This window comes from Oenanthe melanoleuca, chromosome Z (genome assembly GCF_029582105.1).
Source record: "Oenanthe melanoleuca isolate GR-GAL-2019-014 chromosome Z, OMel1.0, whole genome shotgun sequence".
Classification (NCBI taxonomy): Eukaryota; Metazoa; Chordata; class Aves; order Passeriformes; family Muscicapidae; genus Oenanthe; species Oenanthe melanoleuca.
The window spans coordinates 29,703,659-29,717,370 of record NC_079362.1 but is presented as its reverse complement, the minus strand read 5'-3'; the positions used below and the strand labels follow the sequence as shown (position 1 = coordinate 29,717,370).

Below are 13,712 nucleotides of genomic sequence, written 5' to 3'. Positions count from 1 at the left end.
CTTTCTACAGCCAAATATTCTGGCCACATGCCCAACACCCATGGCCACCCAGGGTCTCTGCTCTCAGCTCCTCTGCCAGGCACCCAGTTACTGTTGCACTAGTACCTTCTGGCTTTTTCCGCGTTTCATTTCCAATGAGAGTTACAATAACCAGGAAATGCCTGCAATTAAAGCAGCACCAAGGCACACAGAGCTGCAAGGAGAAGCATGCCAAGCTGACCTCCTGGATGCTGATGCCAGAACAGTCACTACCTGATTTGAAGGCAGATACCTACGCTGATATTCTTGAATTGCTGTGTGAGTATTTGCTGTTCATGTCACTGGCTGTCACAACACTGCTGGTTTCAGAGAAAAGCTCCAATTCTGGACAATTTGGCGCTTCATAATCTGCAAAACATGGTAACAACTGTCACAGTACGGAAAAAGGCCAGAATTCTTTTCAAGCTTTCTGACTGATCTGTGTAGCTTGCTGGGCAGATTCATTCTACCTGCTGGTGCTCTGGAGCCTTCTGGCTCCCACACCCACTGCACACAAGAAGGAACAGTAATTGTGAGAACAACACTGCTCCTCTGCCCTGGTGGGGATCATGATATTGAACAGCACAATCAGGGGGATGACAATCTCAGTGCAGCTAATCTGGACTAGGACGCAGCATTCTACTTTCAGAAAAATTCCGTGAGCCTGAGTGAGCTGGCAGGTGAATATGCACAAAGGACCTGCTGAGCACTGTCTTACCCAGCCAAGATGGTACGGTGGAGACAATGCTATATCATTTTGAAGAGCTTGCAAAGGTGCATTTTCATTGTGCGAAAGCTGTGACCCAAGGAAGAGCTGAAATTACAGAGTAACAACACTCCGAGTATGGAGTGAGAAGGGGTTGAGAAGGGTGCTGCTTTAGTGCTGTAGATCCCATTGGAGCTGAAGGATAGCAGAGCTCCATCACCACAAACAGAAACCACAAACAAAAACACAATCAAACATAGTTACTTATGCAGGAGAAAGTCATGCACTTCAATACTAACCCTGCAGGTTCTCACAGGCCTTCTCCTTCAGCTCTCGCACCACTTGCAGGCGACTCTTATGGCGAAGAAACGCTGTTTTCTGGGAATCTAGGAAGATCAGCTGGCTTTTCTGAGCTGATAATTAAGAAAATCAAAACAAACATTTGTGCAAGAGAAACAGAAAAGCATTTTTTACACAAGCACAGTCCTTCAACAAACTCATGAAAAAAATCCCTCAACTCGTAGAGCATGAAAAGGAAGAACAAGGAATGGTAACAAAACATTCTTTCTGTGTGGAAGGGAGAATAAAGCTATAAAATAATTTTTTATTTCCACAAACTACTCATCAAAGCTTACATGACAGATAACCATTTTCCTGGGTCCATAGCTCTGCTGCCATATATGCTTTGGAAAAAGGACTGTCCGGCTTGTTCATGGACATGCAGACACAGACCCCCTTGCAGCTTTTGACTGTGAGGTCTGGAAAGGCTCCAAAGGAGCCTGACTAAGCTAAAAGGATCCCATACACTGCAGGACTGCAGGATGCACTGAGGAGAGCAAAGTACAGGTAACTGAGCAGCATCAATTAGGTGGAAGCAAAGGATACTTCCATACACCTTCCTGTACCAGAATGCTGTGACTTCCCACAGACCCTGCAAAGATCTTCTATAGCCTCTATAGCACAGAGAAATCTTAGATTCTTGCACAGACTCACCTTCCAATATAGCAGGTTTCAAGTTGGTCTCCAAGATATCCAGTCTACCATACCTGTGAATCTGGATCAGCGAAAGAAGATAAGGTATCATTTAAGGATCTAACCCAGATCACATCCCTCTGTTTTGGAACTATTAAGACATATTTACACTTCTGTTCTTTTGGTTTGAAATGTCTTACCAGTCTCAAAGCCTCTTCCCAAAGAGCCCCTTCTAAGAGCAGGAGTACAGCCTCTTCATAGTCCTAGAAGGGAAGATCAACCATGAGCTGCTGCTGATGTTAGTAATACATGTTCAGGTAGAAGCTATTCAGATGGGTATTTCTATGCAGCAGTATCACAGTCAAGAGAGGAAAACACTACTATGTTAGCTACTTTGATGTGTTGACCTCAAAAAACCCAAACAAGGAAACAAAAATCACAAACCAACTCAGCAAAACTATGTTACTTCTCCCTCACTAAGCGGAAATCCCTCTGGAACTCTGTCTTCCTTATTCCAGCCCTTATGTTTCAGCTCTCTGAGACAAAAGCTTCTCATACCAAAGCACGGGCAGCTTCAGGAGTGGAAAAACTCTGGGACAAAGCATTTATCCCCACCCTGCTCACTGTATCACCCAGGCCTACCCTGCCCTCCCCAGGGGGCCCATGGCACAGACTGTTTCGCTGTCGGCATGCACGGAGTCACATGTGGAGCAGAACAGAGAAGACATAGATGGTGTATCTGTCTGACACTTACTGGACATTACTGGGACACAGGCAGGAGGGTGATTACGTTACCTGAGTGTACTGCTCCAGGAGTATGGCTGCCTCTGCATACTTTCTCTGTTCAACTAGTTTTCCTACAAGAAAAAGTGGAGTTTCAGCTTTTCAGAAACAGCTGGATTTTGTGCCAGCAAGTGAAGAAGCTGAGGAAAATCCCAGTCACTGAGACACTTTCTATCTGCTCATACATGTACTCAATTGTGAAATGACAGCTGTAATTTAAAAAGGGCACCAAAAGAAAGCATTAAAGGCATGAATGACTGAAATCATATTAAGTGACAGAAAAAGCAAATACTGGAGTATCCAGCTCTGGAAGACTAGACTCCCTCTGTGTTAGTGGCCCTTCAAAAACTTCACCTATGAGTAAGGATGAATTCAGGACAATGCTCCATTCTCTTGCTGAAATATACATCAGGTCCACAACACACCTCATGTCTGACACATGTTAGTGAGCACAAATTCTGTGACCAGCTACCTATCTCTCCTTAGGACGACACACAGCTTTATGTACCAGCTGGTCCTAGCAGCTAGCTGGCTTCAAAGGAAAAAACAAGATGCAGTTCCAAATTATCCAAAAGCCTTTAGGGTCAGTGAACAGGCAAAGCACTTGCACCATTTAATGTCTAGAGGCCTCAGTAACGTTTGACACTGCAGCCCAGGTCCATTCCTTGCAGTTAACTAATAAGGCAATCTGGAAGAGCAGTCTGACAAGCGGCTGCAAGGGAACACTGCAAGAAACAGTCAGCACTGGGCAGCAAAGACCATGGTTTGCTTGGCAGCTCCTGGGTTGCCTAACAATTCAGCTTCAACATCTTTTGGCTCCTTTGAGAAACAAAGGTTTTGTGCAAATGCTCAAACCCTTTGGGAAACTTGGGATCTTTGTTCTCAAAAGTGCTGCTGAATACTGAGGTTTTCATTGAATTTTAGGAAAAATCAAAGTGAACCATAAACAAAAGCAGCCACTTCTGCTGTGCACATTTCCATCTCTTCAAGGCCTACCTGCCATGCTCCGTGCCAGGCTGGACAGCTTATCCTTTGTGTAACCAAGCCGTGATGCCATGCACAGGGCTTGCTGCCAGCTGCCACTGCTCTGAAAAGCATCAAGTGCTTTTGCAAAGATGCCAGCACGAGCAAGTATCAATGCAGCCTGTTCATACAGCTGCTTCTGCATCAAGTACTCTCCATACACATCACTGATATCCTGAAAGAAAGGGACAAAAAAATAAAAAAAGTATTAGTAAGGTCGGTAGCAGTCCTCCATTAGAAAAAATTAAGGGCCCATCAACAAAAGCTTCTTACCCCACTTCTTCAAGGAGTTTCTAGGCATGAAGTTTCTACCCCATTTCAAACTATATCAAGCCAAGGGCTGATGAACAGCACATGGACACACTTCACAGAACTACAGCAAGTGACAGAAGGAGGCACCTGACTCTTCAAACCAAATGCTGGGTAAACTAGGTACTGCAAGAAACCAGACCCTTCCTCCCCACCCACATGAGCAGTTCTTGTTAGAATGTCTCTCTGAACCAACCTACTTTAGGAAACAAACACTGGGACAAGGGAACACGCAAGCCCTGTAACTCCACAGGCACAGGCTACTCAAAGCTCACTACCTCCACAAGAACAGGCAAGTGGATTTGATTGAAGGATACAGGGGGAATAATCAAACCCTCCAAATGAGTCATTGAGAAACAGAACTCCTTCATGAGTATAGACTCCTTTCTGCTTTCACTGTGTTGCAAACATACTGATTTTCTCTATTTCCTCTCTCACTGAACGTGTACAAAGGCTTATGTGTTGTGTATTTACAGTATCTATATTAGATTGTATTAAACGCATTTACATTTTATCTCAGCCTTGGACAAGTTAAAGTTCTTCAGTAACACTGAAACCAAAATAGGACACTATGTACTAAGAAACAGCACATCTAAAAGCGTCCAAATTCTACAGCACTTTTCTAAATAGTTTCAGGATAATGAATTGTCCCCGCATAGTCTGCAAGCCAGAGAGATCAAAACAGGAAGGAGTCTTCCTGAGGTTATGGGAGTCATTCAGCAAGATAGTGCAGCAGAAGAAACAGGACTTCCAGGCGCTCTCTCTGAGTCACACAATCAAAGGAATAACAACCACTGATGACCAGGTCCCACAGGGTTAGTCTTGAGAGTCATTCCAGCTGTTTTATCAGAAGAAGGTCTCAGAAAACATTGGAATAGCAATGACCTACAGAACTTGAACACAAGCAGCTGCAGTTTCATTCCTGCCCCCATGCAAGGTGCTGAGGAGATCCAAACACATGCATAAGGGAATGTAAAGCTTTGACTGACACTGTCACGAGCTTATGTACCTTGTACTCCTGAGTGCTAGAGGGGTACAGCTTCAAGGCCTCAGAGTACAGATTTTGATCTTTCACCAAGTTCAGAAATTCAGAGAAGTGCTCAGGACCTGCAGAAATAATTAAATTTTTGTAAAAATGAAAGTATGTGGCTCTCCTGTTTCCCCCCCAGTTTGGGTTCACAACATGATGAAGCAACTAGAGGTGCCTGGGTGGAAGAGCACTCATCCTACTACTGTAAAATCAAGTTGGTCACTTCCTTGAGATTTTGCCAGAGAAATTAACCAGGCACAATTCACTTAAACAGGAACAACACAAGACTTCATGTGCTTCATGACCCCAGAGGAGTAAACATTTCTTTCTTCCCAGACCAAACTACAGTACAAAAAGCAAGTAGCAGAAGTTCACCAAACATTACCAGATGGGAAGATGATCTTTTACAATCCTTCTCTTTCTTTAGCTATTTCCCCCAAAGGCTCTCCAAAATGGAAAAGTTACACTGCAGAAATCCTCCTCAGGACACCTACCACATTTGCTGAGATGCCCAAGAGCTTTTGTGTATCTCTTCAAGTGTTTGTCTATTGTATATCGCTGATAATTGGTTTCCATTTTCCGGAGGGTATTTAAGAAGGGCAAGTATTCTTTTGGGTCCTGTAAAAAATAATAAAAACTGCAGTTGAGCTAATCTGCTAAAACCCTTATTTGTCCCAATCTTCACCAACAGACAGTCTCATATTTGAAAATATATGATAATACACTAAAATGACTCTTTTTTTTACAAATGTAGGCCATCTTAAAGAATCAATTTGTGCATATATTCTTGCCAGAAATTACTAACTTGAATTACCAGGCTCCCACATGGACTTCAGCAGTATATAAAGGCTAATAACATTTGAATTTCAAGCCTGTGTGTCATATCTAATGTTTCCTATTATCTATGATTGTGTATAAATTTGCATCCATAAAGTTGATCAACTTTCCCACACCAAAGGAGGTCATAAAATCTGTTAATACAAATAGGGTGTTATAAGTGATGGGCAGCAGAATTTGCTGTAACATTAGGTAACACTGAAGATGCTGATAGGCATTTCAGTTCAGAGATTTCACATTAAACCCACATGAAGACACATGCTATTATCATGGGAACCACTAAATAAGCAAGAATCAAGAGTACAGAAGGAGAATGGAAGGCATGTAACAACAAAACTTCAGCCACCAATCCCTCCCATCCCCAGAGCTACTTTATCCTGCTGCTCTAGAAGAGCTCTGTTTCATTTTGAACATAAATACATTTCCCAAGTTGTGCTCAAGAAGTCCCAAAGGATGCAGAGACATGACACTTTCCCTGCATCATCCCAAGTACACATAGCGCTTCTGAGCAACTGGAATCCTGACTGGATAGAGAGTCATTACTATGAAAACATGCAGGTTGATCTGCGAACTACAAAAAACCTTTGAGAAAGTAGAAAAATAAGTTCCTTAGCTGGAACTATAAGCCAAGACCTTTTGAGACTTTTCTGCCACCATGACGACTAAATCAAAGTCATATGTCCCCAAGGAATAATCATACAATTCATTGACATCCACAAGGAAAAGCAGGTACTTCAGTGCTTCTTCTGCACTCACAGCTTGGACATCTGGTGTAATGCTTTCTGCAATGAGATAAAGCAGCATATGGCCTGTTACACCACCAGCAGTGGAACCCTGCTACAAGGAAAGGATGCACCAGGCACAACTTGACATCAGGCAGGGACCATCAGACCAACAGCTTATTCTATCTTGCAGAAGGGTTACTTTGCCTTTGCTGGGCAACTTCAAGAACCATCCCAAGCAAAGCACTGAACATGAAACTGTGATGAGCTCAAAGCATTCAGCTCACAATAAAGGCAGTTTGCTACCAGATACCAGAATCTAGAACAGGAACTTCCTATTCCATATTTGGAGAACAAGAGTTCCAACTGGAATGTGAAAGCAGGTCCAGCTCTGGGGTTGCTCTGCCAGCAAACCTAGGTAAAAGGGTATATAACCCTTTAAACCCAGGTAAAAAGGTGAAGGCATGTACAGCAGCCTATCCTAGCTGATCTGCTGCTGTACCTAAACACACAGCTAGTTCCAAGTACATTTCAGGTTCTTGGATTGCTCCATAAACAGTCACCTTAAAATAATTTTCTGGGTGAACCACGCTAACAATCAAAAGTGTTGAGGGATACATTTAGTGCAGTATCTCAGGGTGCAGCTGCACTGGAGCTGCAGGTTGAGCTCTGGGTGGTGAGAGCTCCAGTGTGAACTGACAACCCTTTGCATAAAAAAGGGGACAGAAAGCAGTGAGACAGCAGGAGCTGAGGATGTCCAGATTTTTGCAGAGATAGACCATGAAGGTATAAAAGTTCTGACAGGCCCAGGGATTCCTTTGCTCAGGGTCCCTCCTCAGAGGCATCACCTGCTATTTTGTTACTTAGTTATTGCACTGAGACTAAATTACATTAAGAATCAGGATGTCTGAGACCCTGCTATGGGAAACCTGAAGTTGAGCTGGTAAGGAATCTTGGTCTGTGAGTGTGAGGGGTGTTGCTGTGGGGGGTGATCCCAGCTCAGGTGGTGCAAATGTGACTGCCAGCGTGGTCGTGGGTGGTCAGATGGAGAAGTTTCCTCCTTAACAATTTTGGTTGGACAGCGAAGCTTCCTTAAGACAAACGTCCTGCAAACCACCTATTTTTAAAACTTTTGAGTTCCTGATACAAAACCTCGAAGATTGTGAACCTTCTGGAGAGCAATTTCCAGTTCTGGAGGACTTTTCTTTACGTGTGCTGTCAGTATTGATAGGCAGTATCTGAAAAAAAAAAAAAGAAGCTGTGAATGAAAAAGTGAGAAGGCGGATATACAGCTTATTCCTTCTTGGGCACAGTTTGTGCAAGTTCTAGTTTATGTCTTAGTTAAAAAAAAAAAAAAAAATTGCTCAGGTACTTTGATCCTCCTAGAGGAAGGCAGCAAACATAGGAAAAGAACAGAATATGCCAGAAAGGTTCTTCTGCTTAGCATATCTTCCCACACATGTCACAAAGCTAGAGGTGTGTTTTGAATAGAATGAGCTTCCTTATCATGCCAGCTTGCATAATGAAGAGGACATACCTCTCTCTGAAAGTTCAGATAGTTGGACACTGTTTTCCAAATAAAATCTGGCATGAAAATAGCCTTTTTTTATGAAAGGAAAGCCTTCTAGGGTATTATTTATACTTCCACACATTCCGCATTTACTATTTCAAAACAGCTTTCACAGCCAAGTAGATGCTTTATTTTCTGAAACAGTTTGCTGCAAAGTGTCTAAATTCTCAGGGCTCAGCAGCTACCCACCACCTGTCGCTCCCCTCTCCACTATTTAACACCAAGCTGCCAATAGTTTAGCAGCATTTCACTGGGCACTGTTATTATCCTATTTTCCCAGCTTTTATCTTTGTCTGGTGTTGATTCATCCAAGGAAGGTGGTTACAAAAAAGGTAATCAATCAGGAACATGGAGCTGATCATTTACAAAGGAATTTAGCATCAAATGGAACAGTTGATATCTTTTCGAAGAGCCAGCTGCTTCAAAAAGTCAGCATCTCACCAAGATGAAAATCCTCCTCATGCCTCCACTACCACACAGACTGATCCTAAACTGGTGTATCTCCTAAACCTTTATAAGCACCCTACATCTATTATTTTGATTCTGGTAAAATGTATACTATCTGTGAAATTATTAGATGTTTCCAGGACAGCATTGTCAATAGAAGCGAGGCCCTGTGTAGTTAATTTTGTTGAGCACACATTCACTTCAAAGAACCTAGGGCCAAACAACCTGTCAAGGACAAGATGTCAAGGACAGCTTTGCTTCCCACCAATTACCTATTAGAAATCTCTCTAGTGGCTCCTTCACATACAATAAAAAAGTGCTCACTTTTGAGGGTCAATGTGCTCCATGGCAACTCTCATTACATCACATATGAGGTTTACTTTTTTCTGATCAGGATGCTGGTGTGGCTGGCTGTTACTGCTACCATTCAGAGACGGGTACATACTCTTTGTGAAATCTTCTTCTCTAGAAAAAAACAGGTAATGTGAGTAAAAGCACCACCCACCACATAGCCCAGAACAAAGACAGGAAGGTTAAGGAACTCAAATGCATGCAGAAAATAACTACTCATTAATTGCAATGCTAACAGAAAGCTCTCCAAAAATCTGCCAGTCCAAACTGATTGTCAGCCAAGAAAGCCTTTTTAAAAAAACGTTAAAACTGGTCAAATAACTACTTCAGTATCATAAAAAAATCAGAAGGCAAGATTTAAAATATACAGCTGTCTTCTACTAAACTGACCATAGATTTATCTAGTGAACAATTCAGAAAAACAAGCCATTTGCTATTATTTCTGGTCAGGTCAAAACTGAAAATCAAGCCAAACACCTAAGTGACAGCACCAGTTACTACACAATTACTGACTTCAGCAAGCTTGAAAAGTCCTGGAACAATCATCACCGTAAAGCTTCATCACTGAGGCTTTAAGAAAAAAGTCAGGGGACTTGGTTTGAGGATCCAAGCTAGTATCTTGGCCTCAGATTAGATACACATAGCCATATTTAATTCCCTCTTTATGAGTCCCCCCATGCACTCCCATCTCAGGGAACAAAACTTTCTCTATTCTCATTTACTGCTCTACAGCAACCCAGCAGAGAAGCCAAAGCTCTCAGATAATGCACTAATTACTTGCTGCAAAAATCTAATGGCTGCCTGCAAACTGGAATTCCCAACAAGATGAAATATCCCTGAAACTACTGAGCTTACTCAAGCCTTTATGACTCAACATGCCAGATTTCTGATTCCTTGCACCCACACTGAAAAGCTGCCAATATTTTGACAAAATAATGTACCACCACTGATTACACACATTCTTCCATTTGCAGACTTATACTTACTTCAGTTCGGTGAAAAACAAGTTGATATAGTTCACAGAATCTATCTGTCTGATAAATGTTTCTGTGTTTTCCAGAAAAACCTGAAATGAACAAGAGTATTACCACTGTTATTCTGACCACTAAGAACACGTATATCAAGTACAAAAATAAATACAGGGATCCTGTCTGGAAGTACAGGATGAAGGAAATGCTACATCGGATCTGTCTGTATGATGATGCTGCAGTGCAGAACAGCCATTGCTGTTGAAAGCAGGAATGACAGCACCACCTACACTTTTGAGAGCACTGTTTGGTGGATTCCAGAGCAGGTTAGTACAGCAAGCAACACAAGAGAACTGGGCAGACTTGCCTTGGGATTGTGGTCGTAGAGAAGATTGAGGTTGATTCGCAGCTTCCTCATACACTGAAAAGCTTCCCTGAACATAAGCCTGGAGGAATGAGTCAAGTGGGACAGTTTACATAGTGGGTAAGATGCAAATAAAGGCAATTAACTAGAGCTAAGCACAGAACCAGCAGGAAGAGAACAGCCTACACAATAAGCTGTGTAGACAGCCTTCCAGAAAAATGTGCAAGGTCAATACTGTTCATCGCTGATCCTTGCAGTGGGACACATCAACTTCCAAGCTTGATGAAGCAATACAGAACTTAGATTGTTTTTATCTCCATCAATTTCCTTTTCAGAAACTTTAAATGTAATGAATTCAGTAAAAAATGCAAAAACAGCCAGCTTAATCCTAAAGTGTTTAAGATGTCTGGAGAACGGAGCAGATGAAGATTTCTCCCACCCACGCAATTTCAGCACACATAATAAGCCCTCCAGTGGTGAAGTGCGAAGTACCTGGAACAGCTGAAAGCTATATTTCTAGGTGGTCACCCTAGAAAGAATTTTGTTCCCTCTAAAAAGTTAAATTCCTCTGAGTTTAGCCTCCCTCTCTTATCCAGGTCAGTCAGCCTCTAACAGCTGAGACTGTGGGAGGGAAGACAAGAATGCACCAGTGCCATTTACCTGTCTAGCCACTTCCGAATCTGGGCAAGCACCAGAGCACGATGGTGAATGGTCTCCAGATTTCCTCTTGGCATCTATAACACAAGATCCACACAATTACTTACCTGTAGTTAGTCTGCCTACATTGTGGGAAACTGAGGACTGGCCAATTTCTTAGGCTTGTCTGCTACTTGAAAGTGCACAGGCCTGTTTGCTTTCTTCAGAGGACATGTAATTTCAACAACAGTGGAAAAATACGTGAACATTCTCTCAGGTAAGAAACATTCCTACTTCAGAAGGCTGAACTCTCAACTAGGCATGACCTAGAGCAGTCCAATCAAGTTTTCATGTTAGCCCTGCTCTGAGGAGAATGTTGGGCTCCACATCTGCAAAAGTGCCTCTCAAATTACATCCTTCTCCATTTTGTGAATCTCTCGCAGTTCTGAAGAGTGAGTTCAGCAGATAACTAAGTGCCAAGGCTAATGGAAGGTTGCTAGTAGTACTAGGAAGTGAGTCTTGAAATCATTATGAAAGGCCGCAATATGTAGCACTACACTACCTCAGTCATTAGGAATTGAACAGTCCTTCTCTGTTTTGCACATACCTATCTGGCCCATACTGAACCTAAGTCCCAAAGGCATGCTCAAAATCCCTCTGCATCCAGCTGGGCAGCTGGAGATCTGTGAGGTGCTGTGCTGCAGCACTGCAGGGCACGAGCTTTGCAGCACTGCACAGACTGTTTGCAGGTTGGCCAGGTGCCACTGTGGCAGACCCCTGCACACCCCGATAGCACATCAGCAGACGTGGGCAGAGCACTGACCTGCAGCACCACCTTTGTGTCCTGGGGGACAACAGTGACGATACGTGAACCTCGCTCCACCTTGCGCAGGGTCTCACTGCTGGGTGCAGCAGCACTGCTCAGGCTAGCCTGGAGGGCTGAAGACAACATTTATCAGCATACATGGCACACGCAGCACAGAGCTCCATTAAGGACTTCCTATGCTGTAGGCAAGATTGTACTATACCAACATGCCACCAGTACAGCAGCAATTTTCAACAATTCCTGACAGGATGAGAACTTGCTGAGTGCTAATGACTGCTGTACCTGTACACAAAGCAGAAGCATGTCCTCTGCACAACAAGATGACAAAGGTCAACAGGCCAGATAAGAGTACCACTGAAGGGTGTAAAACGACCAATAGGTTGCTGTCCTGCCTTTACCAAAGTCATCATACCTCTCCCGCCAGTCACCACCAGAAACTCTTTCTACATTAATCCCCTTTCTACCACACACCCTCAAACAGCACATGGACTTCTTCTTTGGACATGAAGGGAAAGGAGAGAGAATGCAGAGTTAGGCTGTTGGAAACAATGTAAGAGTCAATTATAGCACAAATTCTCTTCCCTGTGAAAAGCATGGGATATGTATCAGTTCTGGGAGCTCCTTGCTCTCTCGTAAATTTCTGAAAGCAGCTCTCTTACTCTCATCTCTTAAACCCTTCCTTTGAGGAACACAGATACAACAGGTTTGGATGTGAAAAATGGGGACATCTTGTGTTTCCAAGACAAACTCTACAAGTTAGCAGCGGGCAGCCAGTGCTGATATTTACCCTTCACTGATAAGTTCTTCAAGCAGAAGCACTGGCAGGTGTGCGAGTTGGTTGTCACCAACAAAAACTCATTGTATGTTGCAAATGATGTGATGTTAGAAGCAACCTGTAACAAAATGAAGTTTATCACAGTTTAGACCAGAACAGGGAAGCTGCCTTTGGCAGAGGAAATGGGTATGAAATAACAGGCAAAAGCTCTGTACCTCAATATCATTAACAAAAAACCGGCAACGATCCGTGAGGCCCAAGATCACCTCCTGTAATTAAAATAATGACAACTATGAGCTATCAGCATCACAACCTCCAGTCTTTCACAACACTGACGAGCACTGGATTGAAGTACCTTACAACTAGGTAATGAGTACCTCATGTGAACTACTTAGAGAAACCAGACAGCAAATCATCCAGCCTCTCTTCCAGGAGGACTAAACTTGAACATCCTTAAACACTGGTGGTTGAAAACCCAGCTTGGCCTACCCTGCAACTGCACAGTAGCAAAATGGAAGCAGAAGCCATTAAAAGCCATTAGTTGCTTTTCTATTCAGCAGAACTTGGTCTAGGATACCAGAGGAAAAGCACCACTACAGAGCAGAGCAAAGCAGCTTCCTTCAGCTGGACGCACATTGAAAGGAAGGAAACCCCTGAAATAACAGCAAAACAGCTAGTCATTCTTTAAGCTATTGTAACTATCAAGAAACCATCTCCAACAGGAAAAACCAGTAACAAGACATCTGCAGTACTCAGTGCAGGCATATTTGCTAATAGGTTAAGTTCAAATAAAACAAAGCAAAACGGTCCTTTCAAGAAGAGTGTGATAGTAAGTGCTAGAAATTTCCAATCTGAATTTTCTTACTCTTTAATTAAATTATTCGTTGTATTCATAGAATGGGGTGATTGGGTGTTAACTGCAATCCACCAGAAATGCTCTAGAAGGCAAGGGAAGATAAGCTCTCAGCTCTACAAAGGGCCTTATTAAGAACATCATGAACTAGTATCACTGGGCACTGGGCAGAGGACCATGGTGTGCTTTTGGCACAGAGAACAACGGAGTAGGGAATATAATCTGTTCACAGTCTTACTCACTTCACCACTGATCGTCGTGATGGAGGTCTGCATACAGCGGCAGGGGAACTGAACAGCAGAGCTACTGCTACTCCGCCAAGGCTCAAGGACTGGAGTAGAAGCCTCTAAGGAGCAAAGAACATCTAATTGTTTTCCAGCCAATCAAAAATTCATACATTAAAACCACATGACATGAATCTTAAGAAAACCAGAACTGGGAATACACTACACTATCTGACAGATGGGAAGACTGCTGGCACAGAAGTCCAGGACACAGCGGACAAGAAGGTGGTAACTTCCA

At 43.0% G+C, this 13,712-nt stretch overlaps 1 protein-coding gene across 2 annotated transcripts in view; it reads right to left on the bottom strand.

The window, feature by feature from the left end:
• Positions 1-13,712, bottom strand: part of ELP1 (elongator acetyltransferase complex subunit 1) — a 29,672-nt gene that overhangs the window by 3,999 nt on the left and 11,961 nt on the right. The window contains exons 15-32 of one of the 2 annotated variants that reach the window (XM_056514395.1): positions 13,433-13,536; positions 12,553-12,606; positions 12,350-12,455; positions 11,560-11,675; positions 10,761-10,834; positions 10,104-10,182; positions 9,755-9,834; positions 8,742-8,882; positions 7,553-7,638; positions 6,312-6,460; positions 5,336-5,459; positions 4,821-4,918; positions 3,476-3,677; positions 2,492-2,553; positions 1,897-1,959; positions 1,718-1,778; positions 1,024-1,137; positions 276-387 (exon numbers count right to left, since the gene is read on the bottom strand). In XM_056514395.1, coding sequence (XP_056370370.1) covers positions 276-387; positions 1,024-1,137; positions 1,718-1,778; positions 1,897-1,959; positions 2,492-2,553; positions 3,476-3,677; positions 4,821-4,918; positions 5,336-5,459; positions 6,312-6,460; positions 7,553-7,638; positions 8,742-8,882; positions 9,755-9,834; positions 10,104-10,182; positions 10,761-10,834; positions 11,560-11,675; positions 12,350-12,455; positions 12,553-12,606; positions 13,433-13,536 — 1,825 coding nt within the window. The remainder of the gene's footprint in view (positions 1-275; positions 388-1,023; positions 1,138-1,717; positions 1,779-1,896; positions 1,960-2,491; positions 2,554-3,475; positions 3,678-4,820; positions 4,919-5,335; positions 5,460-6,311; positions 6,461-7,552; positions 7,639-8,741; positions 8,883-9,754; positions 9,835-10,103; positions 10,183-10,760; positions 10,835-11,559; positions 11,676-12,349; positions 12,456-12,552; positions 12,607-13,432; positions 13,537-13,712) is intronic. The other variant, XM_056514396.1, reaches the window with a different exon arrangement.